The sequence below is a fragment of the Eublepharis macularius genome, chromosome 1, assembly GCF_028583425.1.
Source record: "Eublepharis macularius isolate TG4126 chromosome 1, MPM_Emac_v1.0, whole genome shotgun sequence".
NCBI lineage: Eukaryota > Metazoa > Chordata > Lepidosauria > Squamata > Eublepharidae > Eublepharis > Eublepharis macularius.
Window position 1 is genome coordinate 154932583 of NC_072790.1, and position 24715 is coordinate 154957297.

General features: G+C 47.2%; 1 protein-coding gene across 1 annotated transcript in view; it reads left to right on the forward strand.

Moving 5' to 3' along the window:
* Positions 1-24715, forward strand: part of WDR64 (WD repeat domain 64) — a 128250-nt gene that overhangs the window by 45120 nt on the left and 58415 nt on the right. The window contains exons 6-10 of the mRNA XM_054972133.1: positions 8287-8397; positions 9573-9790; positions 12329-12463; positions 15016-15095; positions 17246-17385. Of these exons, the coding sequence (XP_054828108.1) occupies positions 8287-8397; positions 9573-9790; positions 12329-12463; positions 15016-15095; positions 17246-17385 (684 nt within the window). The remainder of the gene's footprint in view (positions 1-8286; positions 8398-9572; positions 9791-12328; positions 12464-15015; positions 15096-17245; positions 17386-24715) is intronic.

Sequence of the window (24715 nt, forward strand, 5' to 3'; positions counted from 1 at the left end):
CCTGATTCTCACTATATCCATTTGGACAAGTTATATAATGTCACTGCATCTGTTTCCCTTTTAATATAGTTATGTCTCGCATGATAGGCTATAAAGAGATTCTAGGTACTCGACCATCCATAGGAGCTGTCTCTTAAATATGATTTAGAATCCTCTATACTAACTTTTCAAATTGCTGTACTTTCTCCATGCCACACAAAATAATACATGAAGTTAGAGTTTTATTGAAGCACAGAAATGTTGAGTGGGATCCATTATAATCAGAATGCTTATATTGATGTGAACACTTGTCCTGACTGCAACAAATATAATACATCTGAAACTTTCAACATTTCTGTTTCTAACTTGCTTGATTACTCAGGCTGATTTTTCAGAATGTGTTGTATTAGATGAAAATTTCAGTTGTGAGAAGTACCATGCTTTGAATTACTCTAAACAATACTCATGAAAATTACATTCAAAAACTTCAGACTTGATCTATATTAACTATAAATGCTGTCTGAACTGGATTTCCAACCATACCCCTCCATTCTGGCATAAGAGGTTGATCATATATCAGAATGAGGTGGTAAAGTTGTCTGTCCTGTTTCACTCTGCAGGTAGGAGGGGAGGTCGCAGTTCTGATTGCTTCCCAACATAAAAGGAATTTTCTTCAAATAACATTCAAGAAATGGTCTAAAGTAGAACTTTTCTTCCTGTTGTTCCAGGCAGTATTTTAGAAGGAAATTATACAAAGGGCAGCAGCATTCCCCACCTGAAGTATGAATTGGTGCAGTCCATTATTGCCTCAGGATTTCGCCACCTTATGTTCCTTCATGTGCAGATAGGCAGGCTTTAGTAATGACACATGTCCCCATAGGACTCCTCAAATAGTAGTGCACCACCAGACACACTTGACCCTGGCACATGGAAAATAGGGGTTTTGTAAAGAATACCTCCAAAGAATTTGACATGATGGTTGTTGTGGTTTTTCCGGGCTGTATTGCCGTGGTCTTGGCATTGTAGTTCCTGACGTTTCGCCAGCAGCTGTGGCTGGCATCTTCAGAGGTGTAGCACCAAAAGACAGAGATCTCTCAGACTGAGAGATCTCTGTCTTTTGGTGCTACACCTCTGAAGATGCCAGCCACAGCTGCTGGCGAAACGTCAGGAACTACAATGCCAAGACCACGGCAATACAGCACGGAAAACCCACAACAACCATCGTTCTCCGGCCGTGAAAGCCTTCGACAATACAATTTGACATGAGTTTCATTAAAATTAAATACAATTCATAAAAATAGTACATCTTTCTATAAAAAAGGCAAGCTGTATTGGGAATGATGCACTTTTTTCCTGGTGCGTCTGCGCAGGAGCACCAGGATAAAACCGTAGTTGTCACCAATATGGCCTCCAGAAGGCACTGTAGTGGAGGAAAGGCCAGGTGAGCCAGTCATCCCTCCGGAGGCCACTGTCGTGGAGGGAAGGCCAGGCACCTGCCCTCCCCTGGGAAGGGGTGACGGGTGAGTCTGCCACGTGCCTTCCCCAGCTGATCAGCTGCAGAAGGGATGATGGGTGAGTCTACCACCTGCCCTCCCCAGCTGATTGGCTGGGGAAGGGGTGACAGGTGATTCTGCCACCTGCTCTCCCCAGCTGATCGGCTGGGGAAGGGGCGACGGGTGAGTCTGACCCCTGCCCTCCCCAGCTGATTGGCTGAGGAAGGGGCAACGGGTGAGTCTGCCACCTGCCCCCCCAGCTGATTGGCTGAGGAAGGGGGAACGGGTGAGTCTGCCACTTGCCCTCCCCAGCTAATGAGTGGGGAAGGGGTGATGGGTGAGCCTGTTGCCTGCCCTCCCCAGCTGATTGGCAGGGAAGGTGAAAAGGGTGAGACAGCTGCCTGCTCTCCCCAACTAATTGGCCAGGGAAGGGGCGATGGGTGATCCGCCTTGGCTGGGGAGGGGGAAGAATGGGTGGGCCACCTACAGAGCCCTCCCCAGCCACAATTGAACCGGGCAAGCCCACCACCTCCGCCCTCTCCAAGCCTTGATGGGGTGGGGGGCGGCGGATATGCCCGGCTCATCTGCTCTACCTTCTCCAAGCCTTGATGGGATCGGGGGGGGCAGCAGCTGGCATGCCCAGCTTTATCTGCGCTACCCTCTCCAAGCCTCTAATGCACTGGCCCAATTTCCGCCCATTTGAGGCTGTTGCAGGGCACAGGAACACTGCCAGGTGACACAATGCCCATTTGAAGCCCTGCTAGAGCCTGTTGTATTGTTAAACACAACAGGCTTTTTTGCTAGCTAAAACATATTAAGCAAAACTAATCTAATTGCACTTCAGGAGTACAAACTAATGGGTGTAGTATCTGCATATGAAGGTCTTTCCTTATTTCCCTCATTTCCTTACCAATGGGATCAATCCTACCTATTTGGGGAGGAGCCATGGTAGTGCATCTTTTTTGCTTGCAGAAAGTCTCAGGTTCAGTCTCTGGCATCTCTAGTTGAAAGGAACAAGTACCATTTGCACAGATCTAGGTTGAAACAAACAGCTGTGTTTGTTACTTATAGTTTGGGCACAGTTGTGAGCTAAACCACTCTTTAGAAGAAGTCAGATTCAGATGTAATAAATCCTAAAAGTTCTATATAAATTATTATTAAAATATTTATATACACTGCCACACGTATATACCTCCATAGCTGAGATTACGGATATTACTTGTCTTCCCATTGCATCAAGGGCTGATTGGATAATTAAAAACTCAGTCCTAGTAGCTCAGTACATCTGGGCAGAGATGTTTTCTTCTAGTTATCAGCTCAAGGCTGTTCAGCTGGAGAGTTGCATTAATTGATTTCAGTCCTAGGAAGGGGGAGAAATAAATGCTAAGGAGAGTGTTCTGAAAAATTATCAGTAGCTGGCCTTCCTATTGGTCAATGCTGGTCAGAAATCTATAACTGGCCTAAGGTTCTAGCTTTTAGTGTGCTTTGGTGCCTTTTGTGTGCTTCCTTGTCTGGCTGCTACTCAACTATCTGTATGTGGGAGCTAAAATTCCAGGTAATTATTGTAAGATCTAGCTAATGTAGCTTTGTTGTTTTGTAAGCTTCAGAACTGCTGAGACCTGTGCTGGTCTGGTTTTAAAGACTTATTATTCAATAAAGAACTTGTATTTTCTTCAGAGTGGTTATTTACTTGTGAACATCCCACCCTTGGAACATGGAAAAGGGTGTCTGGCAGCTTTGCTAGGGTTTCTTAAGAGACAGGCACGAGGAGTTAGAGGAGTGCCAATGAGCAAGCCTCCTTCCTCACCCTTTGTAGAGCTTAGGCCCTGCTTTTTTGGGGGGGAGTAATGAGGGAGTGTGGCAAGGGGGGGCTCATATGTTACACTGCCAAAAGTGAACTCAAGCAAGCTAGAGTTTCAGATCTGTTTGACACTTTAATTACTGCCCTGCATCCTCCTCCCCATTTGTACCAATTCAATTGATGTGAAGATTTTTCAGACATATATTATGGAAGAACAGCTATTTGCCCCCCCCCCCAGTTGAAATAAAGAGGCAGACACAAGGCTTGGGTAAAAAGGGACACTTTTTATTTATGGCAACAACATGAACTGCAACCTGTGAAACCTGGCAAGGGTCCTAAAGCGGTACAGGTCAAGCCCTGGGGTCACTGCCCTGGACCCTGCTTTGACCTGTCCGGGCGAGACCCGCTGCCCCGGGTGAGAGCCATCCAACTGCATGGCTGGGATCCAGCCGGCCTGGCGGATGGTTTCCCCCTTAAAGCTCCACGCACCCCCACTGCAGAGCATCAGGGCAGGACTTTTCCAGGGGCTCCCACCAGGCAGACTGCCCTCTCAACTGGCTGCCGCAAAGCATGCCAGCCAATCCTGACAGGCCCCCAATATTCCCATCAATGGGGATGTGCCAAGAGTACTCACCATCCCGCTAACATCCCCCCAACTAAATCCTGCCAACGCTAAGGCCGAGCCTCTGCTCAGGCCTTCGTGCCCTACAGGTGACGTACTACAAGTTGCAGCCCTTGCTTCAGGTCATCTAAAAATATGTTGTTGCCAGCCACCAATAGGTGGACCCCATCACCTCTGTAGAGGTCAGCCAAATGGGCCTTAATCCTGGGGTGGGGAAGATAAATACCCAGTCCCTTCCCCAACGCTACTTGAAGGGCCCTATTAGCCCTGTGCCTAGCCCCTTCTATCCCTTTGGGGTTCATAGCTTCATGCCACACTCGGCGCTGCAGTATCTCAGACCAAATAATCAAGACACCATGCCATCACTTGCTAATCCATTGCAAGTCGGCCTGTGGCTGCAAAATAAGGTCCAGGGACCCAGGGACCCCGAGGCATCGGAGTGTACTTGCAACTCTACCTCCAGCATAAGGTCATCCCTCCAAAAAGAGACTCCATTAAATGCATGTAAAAACTCCACCCAAACTAAAAGGTCCTCCCTAATCCCAGCATCGATCCTGAGCCTATGGTGGGGAAGCCTTAACTTGCCCATGGCATCACAGAGGCGCCTTAGGAAAGCCCGGCCAGGAGCCACCACTCTACAAGCAAAATTTAAGTGGCCTACAAGCTGCTGTAACTCATGCAGCGATACTCTATGCTGCTTTTTAAATGAGGCAAGCCGTTCCCTGAGGTCAGCCAGCTTATCCAGTGGCAGTCTGGAGGTTTGATGGACGTTGTCCATTTCAATGCCCAGAAAAGTAAGGGCAGTGGCCGGGCCCTCAGTTTTCTCATGGGCCAAGGGGACCCCCAGATGTGCTGCTAAATTGGTGAAGCCCTCCAATAGCCTGGCACATTGGCCGGTTCCTGAAGGCCCCACGAAAAGGTAATAATCTAAATAGTGAACGGTGTCCCAACAGCGAAGCCGTTGACACAGCGCCCACTCCAGGAAGGAGCTGAAGCGTTCAAATACCGCACAGGAAATCGAGCACCCCATAGGTAATGTTCTGTCCATGTAGAAACGGCCTTCAAAGGAAAAACCCAACAGCTCAAAATCCTCAGGATGGACTGGGAGGAGGCGAAATACAGATTTAATGTCGCATTTGGCCATCTCAGCTCCCAGCCCACAACGCCTGACCACCTTGACTGCCTGATCAAAGGACGTGTACCTCACTGAGCAAAGGTGGTCAGGGATAGCATCGTTAACAGATCCCCCCCTGGGGTAAGAAAGGTGGTGTATCAGGTGGAACTCACCTGCCGCCTTTTTTGTTACCACACCCAAGGGGGAGACCCACAAACGTGGGACTGGAGGGGCCGCAAAGGGGCCCAACACCCGACCCTCAGCACACTCTTTAGCAATTTTGTCCCTCACGATCCCTTCGATACCAGCCACAGACCGAAGATTGGCTGCCATGAAAAAAGTCCTGGGACCCTGGAACGGAATCCTAAAACCAAACTTAAACCCGTTAAACAGAAACACCGCGTTTTCACGCTTGGGATAAATATCCAAGAGGGACTTAATTTCCCTCAGTTTTATTGGGCTGGGACCCTTTTCCGGCCTGATGCTGGGCATTACCTCCGGCCCCACCCCCCATTTGTTCCAACCTCCTTTATATCACTTAGGGCAGTAATGAAAGTAGTGGGAACCGCCGCAGGTTGGGCATTCATGCCAGTATTTACACGGTTTCTGCGTGCACGTTCCCTGATTCGCAAACTCCCAGCACAACAGCCGTGCTTGAACCGGCTGACCCGCGAACCCACGGGTACTGGGAGCACTGGAGGACCGCTGAACTAAGTGGCCGCTGTCCGAATGGTCAGTGAGATTACCTTAGCTGGGGCCATCACCTGCAGCCACAGCTGCTGCAGGATCTTGTCCCATGGCAAATCAGGGTTCATTGCTGCTCTCATCCGGAACTCTTCGTCATACTGCATCCAAGCAGCACCCACGAAGCCAGTGTACCCCTTGTATATAATATCAAGGTACTGGAAAAGAGCTGCGGCCCTCCATGGCTGAGCCCGAACAATGACACCTGCATAGATCAGGAACCCAGGGAGCCAATTGGCCCAGGTCCAATTCACCCTGCGCCGTTTCATCCGCTCCTTGTCCCTATCGTCTAAGTCCTCTTTGTCTTTCTTCTCCAATTCCCTGTAGAGAAGGGAGAAGACGTCTGCAAACTCGCCCCGCAAAATCCTGTCCCTAGTACCTTGGGTAAGATGGTCACCCAAGGGGAGGGCAGTGTCCCCAAATGGAAGCGCCCGGTAAGGCACCAGGCCATAGGGGGTCATAGTAAAAGTAGAGCCCACCCGGGGGGGGCATAGCTGGGCCAAGCAGTGGATGTGCCAGGCAGTGACTGGCCCTCAAAACCCTGCCAGCCCAGCATGAACTGCCCTTCAAAACCCTGCCTGCTTGTCTGCGCTACCGCACCTGGGATACCCATTGCACCTGGGACAGACTGTGCATATTGACCCCCAAATGCCTGATTACCCCACGCTGGCCCAGCCCCAAACTCAACCTGGCTAAATGCGGGGCCTTGCCGCATGCCCTGAAAGGCCATCAGACTCGAGGACATTTGGTCAGGGTCCAGTGTCCGTGGTCCCCAAGGCCATCCATCACCCTGTTGTGTAAGTGAAGACTTACCGTCCCACACTGGGTCAACAGCAACCGCTACGGGTTCAGAGTCGGCCATCCAGCCAGGATTGACACTTGAAGGTTCAATGCCTGACGCTCCCTCCTTGTTTTGGGTCTCTGCAACGTCTGCAGAAACAGAAGGCCCCTCAAGGGCAGAAAGTCGTTTGAGGACTTCAGACTGAAAGGCAGTCACTGATGACAGCCTAACTGGCCTACTGCGCTTTGTCCTGACACTAGCCCCCACACCCTGAGATTGCTCTAGGGCTGCAATGCGGCTCAAAATGGCCTGGCGACTAGCGCATTCATCCTCATCAGAAGACAAAGTGGGGGAAGGCCTCTTAGGCGGGGGCTTTTTGGCTGGTTGCTTCCCTTTGGAGGGGCCAGACCCCTTTTTTGGCGGCATGGTTATGTATGTAATCTCTTTTAATATTACTTAAGAGCAAATATTGTTGTTATTGTTGTAATATTAAGTAACAGCAAATATTGTTGTTGTGGTTGTTGTTAATATTACCACCATGCCACTCGAAAATCCCGAGTAGGCACCCCAAAAGGCTTATGGGCCAATGTGCAGCTTTCAAACGGCAGTCAGCTTCCTCATAAAATTAAAGTGGCTGCCAGGCTCTGCCCAGTGACAGATCTCCCCCTGTCTAAAATGACTGTTGCCTGCTATAGGGTAGCTTAAACTGAACCAACAAACCCCTATGGGGCAAACCTGGGATTGACTCCTATATAGAAAAAACCACCCAGCAACAAGGGAGATCTACCCCAGCAACAAGGAAAATTAGGAGGATCCAGCAATGGCCGTAATGGGGGGGGGGGAGGATCCAGCAATAGCCGTAAGGGGGGGAAGGTGATAAGAACCCCCCAACCCCAAGTCTCTGTAATGTAAGCCCCCAGGCCCTCAAGCGTAGCCCCCAAGGAGAAGCACTAAATGAGTAAAAAGATACCCAGAAACACCCAGCCAGTAAAAGGCTGGATTAGCCCTCCAAAATCAGCAGAACAACGCTAGTGGAAAGGCAGGACAAACCCCCTTCCCTGAAGTGCTTAAGGTAACTGTCACTGCACAGGAGCTGACAGACACTCAAACCCTCAGACGTCTCCAAACAGCCAGTGGAGCGGAGTCGGAGCCTCCGATGTTGCGATCTGCGTCCAACCTGCTGCTTGCCGCCTCTCAGTAGTTTCACTGGCAGAAGCAGTGCAAATGGCTCGGCCTGAAAGCAGCCACAACAAAGAGGCTGCAACAGGTTGGGGAGAGGCCCTGCCACAAACAATGCCCTCCACCGCCCAGCTGCTCCAAAGCCCAAAAGCGCCCAGAGCAATCCTAAAGCGATCGGCAAGCAGAAAAATGCTCCAATCTCTCCAAGCAGCTCTACAGTGCTCGGGCAGCGCTGACGAACACTGCCTCCACTCTTCCAACACTCGCCGCCTCTCAGCTGCTGCTCCGACAGCCGGGAAAGCCCCCCAAAGTGCTCCAGGAGCAGGAGAAAACCTCCGCTCCATCCAAGCACGAGGTGGTGAGTGCGGAGATGGGGGCACGGCTGTGCTGTGAAGGTGCCAAGCCCCGCCTCCTCCCAAGAGTCCCTGCGAGGTCAGGGAAAGCTGCCGCTTTTTCTGCCGTGGCGGCAAATGCGGCCCCCGGCCTCAAGCCCTTGGCTGCTGGCTGGGAGGGGGACGAATTCCTAGCAAACCAGCAGAGGGGTTGATTCTGCCAAAATTTCTCTTTCCTTAGGACAGTCCATGGATCAATGGATGTGATTACCTGAGTCAGCTCAAGCGTGTTGTGGCTGTGACTGAAAGGACTATCATTGTCTGGGATTACAAATCACAAGGGAGTGCTGTGGTACTATGCTGAGTCATGCTGATGTTTTTAGCTCTTTAACTTAATATGTCCTGTTGTTTGTAGTGAAAGGCTAAGCTGAAAAGAAAGTTAGATTATACCTCTGAAAATGTTGCATTTTAATAATATAGCTGGTAAAGAGCTGATGAGAGAATTCTGAATCAGTATATAGGAAAGTATCTCTTCAGATCATGAAGACATATAAACCTCAGCAGCGTAGCTGCAGGGTATCATAATTCACATAATAACAAAACCACAATATTAGTGAGGATATGAATGCTTGCAGTGGTTGGTAGTAAAACACATAATAATGAAAATACTTTTCAAGGGCAGCCCCATGCACCATGCATTACAGTAGACCTCCCTGAAAATTACAAATAAATTCAATGATGGGGCTAAAGTACACCTCTGCAAATAAAAGTCTCATTAGGACACATCGAATACCTGGATTTATTGTACATCCTACCGAAGGTGGAGCTATTTTTGATGCAGGACTGCTGTAAAATTGGCATCCCTAAACTGATTTGTCCTATTTCCACCTTAACATCTTGGCTCCTACTGGTGGAGGGTGTGAACACACACACACACACACACACGCACACGCACACGCACACGCACACGCACGCACACACACCAATAAATCCAGGTTAATCTGGGTTTATTCAGGAAATGTAACTTCAGCCTCAGGCTGGCTCCTTCCTGGGCTTCTCCTGCTTTTTTCCCCAAGAGGGGAGGGGAAGGGGGAGTGTGGCAGAAGCAGGTGGAAGGGGGCGTGAAGCAAGGGGGGAGTGAGTAGCCAATCTGTGCAAGAGGTCTCCTATCTGCCTGGTTTCTGTGAGTGATACTGGTTCAGTTGGGCTAAGTTGCAACAGTGTCCCTTGCTTCAGTGTGGTTTCTCATAAGGAAAGGGAATAACTATAAAACCAGCTACATGGTGCAATCCTAAGAAGAGTTACTCTAGTCTAAGCCCATTGATTTCAGTCACATTAGACTAGAGTAACTCTGCTTATGATTGCACTGTAAGTTTGTGATGCAGATATGCAGATATGCATGCAACTAAGCTGTTTTTAATAGTCATTTTCTGTATAGCCGCTTGCCTTTGAAACCAATGATTGTTGTTAGTAAGTTAATAGGATCCATGTAAAAGCATCAAATAAATCCATTGCTTTATTTCACAGGATACTTGTTTTATCATCAAACCCATGGAACACTGTCTACTCTGCATTTGTGCAGTTTACCATCCAACAGAACAGCTTGTGAAAGATGATATCTTAATGGGAGATGATGGAGGATATGTAAATTTGTTCACCTTGACAAGTGATGACTTTGGGCTAAAACAATCCAAGTCTAAAAAGAAAAAGCATATCCAGGTTTTAGACTCTAAGAAATTCAAGCAGTAAGTCCAGTTGTTTTGACATTCTTATTACTGTGGATCTGAGAGGCAAGTTCTCAGCCCTACCAGGTTTTAAACAGGAAGTCAGTCCTGCAAGGTAGACACTCGGCAGGTTGAGTCCAAAAACAAACTAACAGGGTAGCATGTGGCAAAATGGCCAAAGAGCTAGATTTGGATTGAAGTCAAAACTCTCAATAACTCCATACCAAATTAAGAAAAGGAATTTATTAAAGAAAATTGCAACAACAACAGACTAGGGCTGTGCACTTCGGTATTTGCTTCGGGTAAAAATACCCGAAGTGGAGCCGATCCGGAAAAATTCTGAATATCCAAATCGGGGCCAGCATGCTGGCCCTGATTCAGAAATCCCGAATCAAACCTTTCTGAAGCTTTCCAAAAACTTTGGAGCTGAGTTTAAAGGGCCCTGCCGGGCCCTTTAAACATCATCACCCACCCACCCCCACCTACCTTGTTGGCGGCAGCTGCCGCCGCCTGAGCCTGCGGGGTGTTGGGGAATGCCTCCTCTGGCCCTTCCTGCTCCTCAAATGGTCACGGTGCACCCACCCACCCCCACCTACCTTTTTGGCGGCAGCTGCCGCCGCCTGAGCCTGCAGGGTGTTGGGAAATGCCAGAGCTGCCTCCTCCAGCCCTTCCTGCCCCTCAAATGGTCGTGGTGCGCCAGCACTGCAGTGGCCATTTGAGGGGCAGGAAGGGCTGGAGGAGGCAGCTCTGGCATTCCCCAATGCCCCGGAGGCTCAGGCGGTGGCAGAACGAGGCTGTGGTGGCCTGGAGCCTCCAGACTGTTGCAGCAGCCTTGTGCCGCTGCCACGGTGGCGGCAGTGGCCCGCAGCACAGTTGACCCTCCCGCCAGATAAGGTGATGGGGGATGAAGGGGTTCCCCAGGGGGATGGGGGTGGAAGGGTTGTCCTGGGGGATAGGGGGGAGTTGCCCCCCTCGCTTCAGTACGCTCCGAATATTTATGGAGCATACCGAAGTGAGTAAAGTACCTTAATTCCGAAGCGGCTTGCCATATTGGAATTAAGATATTTCCGAAATTTCCCCCCGCTTCGGGTAAACCCGAAGAGGGAAACCCAAATCAACCCCCTCCTGCACACCCATACAACAGACTATTTAAGCTAGGCTACATTCACTAGAAGTCCCTGAACTTGTTCCGGCAGCTTTCAGAGTCCAAAAGGGAGCTTTAACTCTTAAATCCAGAGGTCCCAAAGACAAAAGCACAAAAGTTGCTAGCGCAGGAATCCACCAGTGGCGTAGCATTCAAGAACAGGAGCAAAAGCAGGAACAGGCCCCCTTTTCTACCTTGCTTATTTCTTTATTCTTCCCTACAATCCTGAAGAAACAACTCTTTTCAAGACCAGCTGCCTATGGCTGGCCTAAACTCCTGGCCAATCAGAAGGGCCAAAAACCCTTCTGATGACAGACTCACTGTGGCCTGTCTTCACAGGTAAGGGAAGGGGGAAAGAACTCATCATCACCCCAACCCAATAAGACCATGTGCTAACAAACTAGGAGGCTGGTAGCAACCTCTGTCAAGCTTTGTCCTTCAAAGCTGTTTCAGGTTTGCAGCTGTGGTTCAAGGCCTCTTATCTGGTAGGAAAGTGCAGACCAGCCCCAATCTCCTAAAAGGAAAAAAAGTCTCAAAATTCTAATCCAAGATATTTTAATGTAAAAAGAAACAAATTTGATAAGTGAATTTCACTATAATCACTGGCCATAATTCCTGACGGCATTAAAACAGATACACACCTGGAAGTGAGGCATATAAGAAACAGAAATATTAGTGAATGTGCATTTAATCAATGGATGCATACTTTAAAATCTCCCAAAAGATGAAGCTGGGAAGAAGATTTCCAAAGCTCCAATGGGCTTTCCTAGTTGCCCTGTCTATATGTTACAGGAAACAAGAAGTGTACATCCTTCACGAGCATGGGTACATCTGTTTGTAAGAAAGAGTCAATGTGTGTTCACCTTACAGTTGAAACCAGGAAAATGTGTGGTTTCAATGACACATTCAGCCTTACTTGCATTGAATGTAACATGAGAGTTCTTCCATGTACACATATTTAAAAAATTAAGTATGTACTGTATACATAGTTTGTTCATCAGTTCACTGAAAGTTGTGAACAGGACAAATAAAGGTCATCATGGTAAAACTAAAAGCCATTTTACAGGGCATTAGCAGGAATGCAAAATTACACAGAAATAGAAATTTCATTGAGACAGCATGTGGGATTTGGTGCAAACTGTGCAGGTATTCGTGATTTTTAATGGAGCAAGAAAGAAATAGCCACACACACCTTAAGAGCCCTTCCTTGTAGGTGGTAGAGTACAGGTCTGTCAGATAATTTTTAAGGACTGCATATCCTGAGTTCTTCAGGGAAACATGATGATGTATACCATCTTTAAAAAAAAATTGAAGATAAGCACCCCAGTTTTGGTGTTAGATCAGCACAGCAAAGAAAATGATGCTCATTTACTGCTCTGTATGAATGTGAGTTTTGTTTTGTTTTTATCCTGCAGTATTAAACGCAAGCTGCATGATGACTGGGTTGTAAAAGTTAAGTACATTCCAGCCTTGAATTGTTTTGGGTCCTGCTCTTTGGACAGTGTTCATTCATTTGTGCTGGATGACCTGAAAAGACTGGAGGACAACTTGTAAGTTACAACAACTAAAAACATACATCTCATTTAGATAGTCACACTTACAGGTTGGCCAGTTTGGAAATGCTACTTAAAGGAATACTGATATATGAGAGCAGTGTTCCTCTTCCAAAAGGCAGTTCGTACCCACTGAAAATTAGCTATTTGGAGCCTGACAAAAAAGATCATTCTGCCAACTGCCCATTTTACAAATTCCTTTGTAGGGCACACTACCAAAAATGCCAGTATCTTTCTTGTAACCATTACGGCAATATATGTTTTAGAGTAACCATAAAATTTCATATATGCAGCCTCTATACTAATCTGAACATAACTTTGATGTCATCTCTGAACTAGCACTGACATCTGACTGGGCAATTGTACTAAAATAAAACAAAAGTTCAGCGGCACCTGAAAGACGAACAACAATTATTTCAAGATGGGTAGCCAGGTTAGCCTGTCTGTAGCAGTAGAAAAAAGTAAGATTCCAGTAGTATGTATAAGACTAACAAAATTTGTGGTAGGGCATGAGCTTTTGTGAGTCACAGCTCACTTCTTCAGATACCATCTGAAGAAGTGAGCTGTAACTCACAAAAGCTCACATTAAGCAAATTAACAGTTTGCACAAGCACACAAGAGTCCTAGGAAAGCAGTGAGGAAAAACAGAAAGAGATTGCAGGATTTTTGGGTGATAGTTACCAATCAGAGTAGAGTAGTCCATGGAGGAAGAGGGCTTTAAATGGCCAGTGTTCTCAACTAGGAGAGGTTCAGAGAGACTTTGAGGGCACAGCACTTGGATCCAAGTGAGCATGTACAAGCTGGCTGGGACAAAGCCAGAATAGTTATAGGGTAAATTAGACCCTGGGGCTTCAGTTAGTGAGACAAAGGACCCTAATGATCGTCTCCTGGGAAGGACAAAAGGTGTGAGTACTTTGATTGGTGTTGCCAAGGTGTGACAACTATAGTTAATTACATGCCCCCCCCCCCAGAAGCTGGCTGATGAATTTAGAGTTTTGATTAAGTGTTCCCAGGAAGAAGTTAAACTTATCAGAGCTGATTGACGGTCCTTAATTGTGGGACAGGATCTAATCAATGAGGAGAAAGGAGATTGGAATGTCCGAGGGGAGGTTACTCACAAGCATCTTTCTTGTCAAGGATCTGCCCGATTTCAGTTTGGGGAGGCAGAAGACAATGGTATCTAATCACTCGGCATTTGATTTACTTGATACATGCATAGACACGTGCTAGAGATGGGCACAAACAACAATATGAATAAAAAAAAGGCCACAAACAGCCCAATCTGCTGTTTGCGAACAAGCTGCTGGTGAGGCCCCATTCTAAATGAACAGGTGGTCGTTGCAAGCCTCTTTCATTGCAGTTTGTCTTGCTGTTCATCAAGCCAGACAGTCTGGCACCTGCAATCAATTCCCTTGGTAACTTAATCAAAAAGAGTCCAGCAGCACCTTTAAGACTAACCAATTTTATTGTAGCATAAGCTTTCGAGAATCACAGTTCTCTTCGTCAGAACTGTGATTCTCGAAAGCTTATGCTACAATAAAATTGGTTAGTCTTAAAGGTACTACTGGACTCTTTTTGATTTTGCTACTACAGACTAACACGGCTAACTCCTCTGGATCTATGACCTTGGTAACTTAGACAGGGATTGTCTAAACTCTGTCTAAACTCCAGCTGTTGCCCTGGAAACCCCAATCTAAGCCCAATTTAGCTTGATAGGCAGGTCTTCCTTTCAAGTGTGGAGCTCCAAATTTGCTACAAGGGGGCAAAGAGCAGGGGGGAGGGGGGCTCCCAGCTCTGGCTTAGTTTGCAGACAGTGGAGAGGGAGAGACAGTTACTGTTGATATTTTGATAGAGAGTGCATTGGAGCTTGAATTTTCTGTGTGTGTGTTGGGATATGGATCTACCCCTTCAGGTTCCAGGGCTGCTGCCAGGCTCTGGGCCAAGCTATTATTTATTATTAGTACCTTTCCTGCTGCCTGCTCAGGTAAGGTTTCTAGGAGTGGTGCAGTAGGGATCTTAACCAAACTTGGATGATGGCTGGAGGAGAGACTGCTGGCCCCCACGAACAGCTAACCATGAACATGTTGGAGAACAGAGCCATGTTTGTGGTTGTTCATGAGTCCCTGTTCGTGGATGGCAATGAACAACGGACATCATGTTCGAGGGTTTTTTTTCTGTTCATGGCCATTTCTAATTTCAGCCTCCCAGTCAGGAGCTGATAACATTCTGCCTTGCTGGACAGTTTGGCTTGTGTAGCATGAAGCACATTAGATTCAGTGGCTTATAATTTCATATCATAAGCAGCTATTAAAAAGGCTGAGGCTAGATGGACTGATCACACTGGGACAGCAGCAAGAGTGGAGGAGTCCTTTGCAGGACACTCAACTGACTGCCCTCTCACTGCCAGAAGAGAGGCACATTTTATTCAGAGGGCCCTGATTCAAAAACACCTACTGCGAGCTCAGAATTTTCAAGGCAGTTCTAAGATACAGCAAAACATATGCACTGGAATGATCAGAGATTGATCACATCTTTCTTTATGACTGCAGACCTGTCAGGGATTTTTCAGTACCAAGAGGAGTCAATGCTTTCACATACTGTGTGAAAGCCAATATCGTTGTTACTGGGGGTAAGTAAAATATATTCAATCCAGTAAATAAACCTAGGTGATAATTTTTATCATTGGTTGGTTATAGAAACAATGATGTAACTATAGGATTTGTATTCCTTTCCTGCAAAGGAATATGAACTGTTCAAATACATTGAAGACTCAAGTAAGGCACACATGTTATATACATTCATGAAGGATCTTTTGACTGTTATTTAATTTTCTTCATTTTTTCAACCCCCTTTCCAGTTTACATATATCCCCCCACCCTTTGGTTGTATCCCATTGGTCCTCACAGTAATGTTTGTCATATGCATGTGTGAGCCTATTAACCCATAATGACAGGGGAGGTTGGAGGCCTAAGAGGGGGTGGGCAGGCTTGGTGGCCCACAAGTGGGTGTGGTCTAATGAAAATAACACTGGGAAAGCATCGCCATGACCCTAGCCTCAGTCCCACATGGGAAGAGGCAAGAGGCAGGCCACAGCCCCAGAGTGGATGTGCTGGCTCCACAAAGTAGGGGGTGGGTGAGATGGGCCAGTTAATTGGCCACCATGCTGATCCATGAATTGGGCAGGGAGGGTGCACTATAAACTCTCCATGCTACAGCCATGGCTGCAGCTACCTTCCACCCCCTCTCTAGCACTGCCAAACTGCATTGCTTATTGGACCCCAGCAGTGTTGTGGGAGAGTGTTGAATATGGAAATCTAGCTACAGCAGCAGGCTAGAGCAGCAAGGGCCCCCCTTTGGACCACTTACCTTTCCCCATGTGAGTTGCATACAGCAGCCACCTGAGAGACTTGAAGGGGAAGAGGGTTGGAACTGATCTGTGGGCTCAGCCTCCAAGGTGCTTATGGATCCCTGCTATGTTTTGCAGCTGAACGAAACAGAAGTCCAGTAGCACCAAATCTACTACAGAGATCCCAGCAAGAGGTGTCCCTGGGTCATACCACATATGATATCATTGCACTAACAGCCAAGCTACAAGTGACGAATTACACTTGCCTGGCAAGTGAACAGACTCACGTATATTCCTCCTTGTTCACTTGCCATTCCGTGATTCGTCACTTGTAGCTTGGCTCTAAGCAATGCCAGTCTCTCCCACTTCATTTAGCAGAGTATTTCCCCCCTGCCTCCCAGCTGAATAGTGACAGGCAGAGGCAGTGGAGAGGGGGTGGAGGTCTTTTACTGAAATGGGAGCTGGTGCCTACCTTGCTTTTTCTCCCTTCTTCTTTGCTGCTTCTGGGAAGTGACATCATCGCGCTGGCTTCCAGCGCTCTGCAGGGGGCTGAATCAGGCCTGATTTGGCACAGTTTGGGCTCGAATCAGCTCAATCTGGACCCAAAGCCGCCAAAATCAGGCTGCTGTGGAGCATGGGAGGGCTGCTGCACTCTGCAGTGGCTCGATTTGGACCCAATTGGGCGTGAATCATGGCGCTGTGGCATGTAGGAGTGTGCAGCACTACCTGTGAGCATGCCTCAGGAGGCACATTCCCCCCCCACCAGCCAGGTAAGTGGGGACAGGGGGTGGAGGGTGAGAGCAGGGGATCCCCCACTGGGCGCAGGCGACTGGCAACCCTAGACCCCACCCCCAAACAGCTCATGGAGACTACAGGCCTGGCATCCCTATCTCACTGAGCTATAGCCCCACCCTTAGTAGTCTGCCTTTTTGTTACCTAAAGGCAGAGAAGAAGAAGGAAGGAAGAACAAGTGCTTGCTATCATTTTACTTGAGGGCCTTCTTGATTGTTTTCTTTGATTACTTAGATGGTTTATTGGAGTTGCTATGCTATACAACCACTGCCCCCCCTGCCTCCCCCAAGGACAGGTGAGATCCCATGCCACATTTTCATGAGATTTCATTTTTTGGGTAATATCTGCACAAGCATTGATACCACTTCATCAGCGTTGCAGTTTTTTTTTAAGTCACTTTTTTGTTCTCCAGTTTTCTGCAAATCTAACAATTCCCCAAATCCATGGGTGGGTGCCCTACCCCTTGCAGAATTTTTGATCCACAAATGGGAGCCATGTTCAGAATTTGATCTATTGTTTGTTGAATTTGTTATACAGCCCAGATATCATCATGTTGTTGTTATTAGAGAAGGAATTTGTTACTCATCATATTCCACAAACCAAAAGGACAAGCTACATAACTGGACAATTTCTCTTTGCAGGAGAGGACAAAGTCCTTCGTTTGTGGCATCCAAACATCAACACCAAGCCAGTGGGGAAACTGATGGGGCATTTATTTAGTATCATGGAGATTGTCACCAATGAAAAAGATCAACACATTATTAGCCTTTCCACTGGGAAGGTAAGCTATTTTTCCTGAATATCATAAAAGCTGATATAGTATTACTTATATCAGAGGACTAAATCCTCTCAGAATATTAGGCAGAGCCTTTCTGTGATGGCATCTTAGTTGTGGAATACCCTCTCCTCTGCAGTTTGCCTGCCATAAAATCTTTTAGATTTTAGATACCTTTTTATTTTCCCAAGCATCAAGGGTCAGCAGACTGAGGTGTCTCCTGTGACTCCCAGCTCAGCATAGGGCTACCATTGATCAGATATGCTTGGCCCCTCCACTCCTATCAGGAATAGAAGACTCTGATGTCACAGTGGCATGGAACAATCTTCCCAGCCAGTGACTCTTGCATTTCTTTTAGCCTTACCAGCAACTCAAAGGATTAGCAAAGAATCACATTCTGTTCCTGCCCTGAAGAGAGTTGTATGTGCTAATGAGAGGGCAGCATGTCTGGTAGGTGGGGGTCCTTGAAGGCATCTTCTCCAAAGGCTCCAAAACCTGGAGCCAGCCCTGACCCAAGCGTTGAGTCCAGTAGCACCTTAAAGATCAACCATCTCCAAGGTAAAAGCTCTCTTCGTTAGCCCCCTGACCCAGGCATTCCGTAAACTGTAATATTGTGTTTTGTTGGTGCTTAGTTGATTTGGGGGGTTATCTTTGCGGGAACTGTTTTATTGTGCCTACTAACTGCCCCCACTGAAACTGTTTTATTGTGACCTTTATATTGCTATTTTACACTACTGTTGTATTGACTTTTATATTGCTATTTTACGCTACTGTTGTATTGATTTTATTTACATTATTGGCAGGATGTTGCCCTCTCTATGATGTACCTTTAGGTTTTGTGAGATGGCATAATGATAGCATTAAGAAGGAATGTGTCATGGTTTACCTGATTATTGTCACACACCAAGCTTTTAAAAGTATATCTTTCACCTTTCTCTTAGATTCCTGAAATGTGTTAGATCTGTTGTATTTATTTTAAGTATAAGGGAAGATCAATGGCTTACATCCCATGATGTGCAAGTGGAAACCTAAATGGACAGCTTGTAGTTCTGCTTGCACAAGATCTTGTGCAACACCTAGTAGTGCCTAGGAATTGGTTGCAGTCTCGCTCAAGCAGAAAAACCAATCAGGATGTGCTATGTTTAACTTAGTGTAAGGGTTATGTGTGGAAGTTGCTAACAGGTCTTTAGAAGAAAATGGCTGAACATTGGTTCAAGTTGTAAGTGTTGTAAGGATTTGTGGCTTAGCACAAGAATGTGTTTACCAGAGCTGATTGGGAACACCTACATGACAGTTTCTAGGTTTCCTAGAGATTCGACCTTGAAGGGACTGTTCTCAAGAGGGCTCTGGTCTTTACTCCCTAGATTTCTCATAGCTGTGATGCCAATTAATAGTTTAACCCTGATTGGTTCCTGTGCTGCCGGGTGATTCAGTGAGCACTGAAAATATGGTTTCTTAGTTCATTCAGTTATGATGATGCTAGAAGCAAGAGAAATGATGAGGAAGCTGCAAGCTGGATGCTGAAAGCGCCATGCTATTTTATCACCATTCGCATGTCCCTGTGTTGAATCAACCGAGTGTGAGTGGGATGGCTAACTATATGATGAATGAGTGAGATATGCAACTACAGAAACCACCTAAAGATGCTTAGTTAGCTAGCTTTTAAGTTTAGACAGGTTTTAGTATTTAGCAACTGCAAGGATTTCTTGTTTTATTGCTTGTTGCCTGAAGACAGTGCTTTGTGGAGACTCTCCTTAATTAATAAACTTATCTTTTATTAAGGTGAAGTCTGGAATTCATGTCTTATGCATGGGTACACCCCAGAAACAGAACAGAGTTTGGGAAGTGTGGCCTTTGAGAAAGGGAGAGCTTCCAGTCTTACAAATAACTCAAACCACATTCTGCCTGCCTTGACTCTGGAGTGGCTGTGGGTCAGAGCTCAGAACTGGGAGGTGTGAGTTGTGGGTTCATGCAGGTTAGCACTGTTTCACACTTCTGCTTACACAAGAATCCTAGCACACGTGGAAATCTTCCAGTGGGTCCAAGCCAGTATAAATAGTATAGCAACATCCCTTGAAAAAATACCGATGGAAACATGCTATTTCATACAAGATTTCTGCTTGTATTCTTCTGAATCATAAAAGATCTAGCTTCTTAGGAAGTGTGTTCATTGTATTATATCATCATATATTATTTTTCCATGGCCATTTAGATAAAGACATCTCTTAATGTAAAATGGACTATGTGAAATGATTCTGAGTTTTCTGTTAGGCCCAAATATGGACAAGTTCCGATCAGTGATAAAGGTTTCAAAAGCAGGATTATTTCATGTGACTGTCATAAAATGAATAGAGGAAAGCCCTTCTAAGCCAACATGTGACTGAGTCTCATGTCAACAAGTTCTAAAGAAGCAAATAATGGCTTCTTCAGCTTGCTTTGCACATGGGTGTGGATGTATTTCTGCTTGCATTCATTGCAGTTCCACTTCCTCAGGATGATGGTGTTATTTTGGAGCTACAGTTGATCTGTATGTTAAAGCTAAACTGAAACAAGAGTGGCTGGCTCACTACTGAAAACAAAATCCTTCTTCAGAGGATTTTATATGGTATTCATCTTGCATCACCAATTTCTCACCAGTTGTAATGGTCCACAGCCACTTCAGTGGGGTTGCCTGCTCTTTTGGCTGGATCTTGTTTTCATGAGTTCTGCTGTGTATTGTAACATATCTGTCTCTTTCATTGTTGGGCCTTCTAATTGGGGAGTGGACTTTCCAATTTCTAGGGCAGGGGGCTGGGGCTGGGACAGAGGCATTGCTATGCTAGGTATCAGGCGTCATTTCGTAGAAAAAGAGCTGCAGGAACTCATTAGCATAACTTATTAGCATATGTCACACCCCTTGATGAAGCTGAAATGGCCGGGATTTGGCTGCTGACAGAGGGGGGAGTGTTCCCCTATTTGACAGCGGCTGATGAGGGTCCTTTTGGCCCCAATCCAGGCCAAAACAGGCCCAAAATAGCTCAAAATGGCCATTTTGAGCACGTTTTGGCCTGGATTGGGCCCAAAACAGCCCAGATCAGGTAAGTGCTGGGCAAGGGAGGGGTGCCTCACCAGGCACCAACCCAATCCTGGCAGTTTTGGTCCTGATTCCAGCTGAAACGGGCCCCTAATGGCCAAAAATGGCCGTTTGGGCCCCGTTTGGGGCTGGATCAGGACTGAAACAGCCAGGACCAGGTCAGTGCCAGGCAGGGAAAGACTGGGAGGGTTCCCACACCCAGCACTGACCCAATCCTGGCCATTCTGGTCCTGATCCTAGCAGGAATGGGGCCAAAATGGCCAAAAATGGCCATTTTGAGACTTTTAGGCCCAGATCAGGGCCAAAATGGCCCAGATTGGGTCAGAGCCAGGTGCCTGACACTAACCCGGTCCAGGCTGTTTTGGCTCTGATCCGGGCCCCAAAGGGCCGAAAACGGCCCCTTTGGGCATGGATTGGGGCACCGGGTTGGTGCCAGGTGGGGAAGGGTTCCCCCACCCAGAACCAACCTGATTGGGGCTGTGTTGGCCTGAATCTGGGCCACATCGGCCCTTACCAGAGCCGAAACGAACCCAAAATGGCCATTTTGGGCCCATTTCGGCCCAGAAAAGGGCCCAAATGGCCAGGATGAGCTTGGTGCTGCGTGGGGGAAGCTTTCCCTGCCTGGAACCAGCCCGATATGGGCTGTTTCAGCCCCAATCTGGGCCATAATGGGCCCAAAATGGCCACTTTGTGGCCCATTTTGGCCTGAATTGGGGCCAAAACAGCTGGGACCGGGTTGGTGCTGGGTGAGAGAGGGTTCCCCCACCCAGCACCACCCCAATCTGGGCCATTTTGGCTCCAATCCTGGCCATTTTGGCCCTTATCGAGGCTGAAATGGGCCCAAAATGACTGAAAATGGCCATTTGGGGCCCATTTTGGCCCGGATTGGGGACGATATGGCCGGGCTCAAGTCATGCCGGGTAGGGGAAGGTTCCCCCACCCAGCATCGACCCAATCCAGGCTGTTTTGGCCTGAATTCATGCCATTTTGGCCCCAATCGAGGCCACGGCCCTAAAATCAGGTTGGCAGGGCCACCTGACTTGGGGGAACTGCCGGAACACCGTTCCGGTGCGTTCCCCCTTGAAATGAGCCCTGCTAGGTCTCTAAAAGAACCAGGGCTTGCTGACATCATGGGGGGGGGTCTCTACTATCTATGGGGGTGGGGCCATGGGGAATTTAGGGAGGATCACCCCTGGACAGTCCCCTAACAATGCCCCTGGGCTGTGCCAAACCTAGGAAAAGGTAGGAGTTGGTCAGTGGTTATAGTGGTATCTCAGCAAACTCCTGTTGTGTCCTATTTATGAAATTCACTTTTAAGATAGTCACTTTAAGATATACAGATATACACCCTGTCATGCCCCCATCTGAGCATGGCTATGCCCGGTGCCCTGCGACCTGTTGGGGACTTCAGGTAAGCAGACTCGCCCCACCTTGGCTAGGGTGTAGCTGCACTGTCTACTTGGTTGTTTAGACATGTGGTTTGCCCTTCAGTGCTTTGCGCCTGGGGAGAGGTCTGGGGCTTGTCTGCAGCTGCTCCTGGGTCTCCTGGTGTCCACGGGCTGCCTTCTTGCCTGTCTATGGCTCCCCCAGGCCCTGGCATCCCCCCACTCTCTACCTGCTGTGGTGGTTGTATGCCTTTCGCAGGTACCGTGTGCCATGACAAGTTTGGGGGTGTGGACAACTCATCCCCGGACACACAGCTTGTGCATCGGACAAACGAATGTTCACAAATATAACACTAAGAAAGGTAACACAGAAAAGCCTGTGGGGGGCGGGTTTTCCTGGACATTCATTTACAGAAGTCTTGTTTGGGCCATATTCATAAGGGTGATTTAGTACTGAAATGTACAAATTATGGCATCACAGATGCCTTTATTTGAAAAATGCATGGTTGAAGTCTCTGAGCCAGGGCAGAATATGAAACAGTTGCCGAGCACTCAATTTCTGAGCAACGTACATTGTTCAAAGTAGTAGCAATCTACTACTATGCAGCAGCCATTTGAGGGGCAGGGAGGCGATTTTTGGCCTCTTCTGCCACCCTGCGGGTCCCCGAGGACAGCGGAAGAGGCTGAAAACAGCCTTCCCGCCCCTCCCAGGAGGAGAGGAAGGGCACTGCGCCACACGGGAAGGTAAGTGTGGGGCTGGGGCAGGGGGGTAGGGGGGCTGGGGGTTGGGCAGTTTAAAGGGACCTGCCGCAGCTCTTCTTTATTTTTAAACAGCCATTCCTCACAGCTGATGTGTGGCTGCCAAAGCCCAAGTTGGTTCTGGGAAAGCTGGACCGAACTCTTTTTAAAAAAACAACTGCACGTCTAGAGAGACCCTCAGATTCTGTATTTTGAGCAAGGACAGGTGGAAATCATAAAGCGCTGGAGGCAGGATTTTGCCTCCAGAGGAATGGGCTGAAAAAAATCCTTTGCTAGGAGACTGTGGTGTCTTAGAATCTAGTTTCTGGGGGGATTCTAACCTCTTTACTGAACTCCCTCAGTCCACTATCCCTAGGAGCAAGTGAAAGTTACTGTTACTGTTTAAGAAGCCAGTTGGGTTAAGTCTGTGAGGTGGAGAGTTGGGGGTAGAGATCACTCCAGTCAAGCTTCATATCACATTACCTTTGTTTCAGCATCAGTTCCCAGCCATCATACCTTCTTGGTGCTTAATTTAGATTGTTGGGGATCTAGCTGCTCCTGACTAAAAGCCTTTGCTACTAAAAGTCAGAGAGGTAGGTGTCTGTAAAATATCTACATCGTCACTCTTAAAGGGGGGTGGCAGGAATGGCCCTTAAGATTTTAAGATGTTATGGACTTCCGGCTTGGGATTCATGGAGGTCTAACGCAGCTCAAAGAGCTGGGCTGTCCGTGCCGTTGTTTGTGGAGGCTGGAGGGGCGCAAACTGCCCACAGCCCCCTGTTCCCAGGCGGGGAACAGGCAAGTACGCTCAAGAACCTGAGGGTGCGTTGATCTCGGGTGTGAGGGGGGTTCTACACAATGAGCCCCCTTCCACTCTTGAGATCCCACCCAAAGAAAGATTTGCTAAAATCTCTGCAGCGGCTCTGGAGTCAGTTTCTGGCATAAGACCTACATGCCCAAGCTTCAGTAAATCAGGAAGGGAATTGGAATTGATCGGATAATTGAAGCAGCGATTACAACCCAAGAGAAATGTCTAAGAAGGTAAAGATTGCTATCTCTCAGTACAGGACAGATTATAAAAAGGAGTAAAGAGATTAAGACGATTTAAAAACTGTAAGGGACTTGTTATATATAAGAGAGAACTCCGGCAAGTTAAATTTTTTAAAAAATGACATTATAAAGAGAAATAAACGCAGAAAACTGATTATTGTTTACATACCTGCGGCCAAGAGGAGATAACGAACTGTGAGAAAGTTTTAACATCGTGAGAACTGCCGGGAAGGAAGGAGGAACAGGAAGTGCGTCAAAATCATAGAGAGACCGGTGAGAAGCGGTTTGCTAAAAGCGGAAGTAGGGAGCCGCCATCTTGAAGAAGGGCAAAGCTGTGGCTTCAAAGAAAACGGAAGTAGGCCATCTTGGATGAGGGTAAGGGCGATTACCTCAATATAAAACCATAGAGAAAAGACGCCCAACATTTTGGACCGCGCAAGTATAAATTTTTAAAAAATAAGCTGAACTGGGACATTTAAAAATAACAGAAAGGAGTAAATTAGTGCCACGGAGTTGAGGTAAAGGGCGGACTCATGGGAGCGAGGTAGATCTAGCCCCACGATGTCAAAGAAGGAGTGGCAAACTGCGCTGGAAAACTTGGACAAAAAAGTTTCAGAAGGAAATAAAGAGTTAAAAGAAATGATGCTAGAGAACTTTAAAGACTTTAAAGAGGCACTCAAATCGGAGATGGCAGAACTCACAAAGAAAATTGATCAAGTACAGAACGAACTGCAAGCTACACAGCAGAGTAAATGTAGTAGAGAACACAGTTGACACTCTAGCTGACGTGCAGAGAACAGAGATGAGAGGAATGAAGGGAAGAATGGCTGTAGCTGAATGTAAACAAATGGAAAAACAACTTAGAATGCGCAGTTCCGGAGATTACAGGAAAATCTGCCCAAGAACAGATTTCAGAAATTTTGGCAGGCTACCTGGGAAGAGAGGAGGAGGAGATTGCAGCTTTCCTGGACGTGGCATATAGAATTAATTCAAAATTTGCAGCACAGAGGAAGTTACCAAGAGATATGATTGTGCAATTTACGACCAGAAGTATAAGAGAGACAATTGTAAGCAAACAATTCCAAGAACC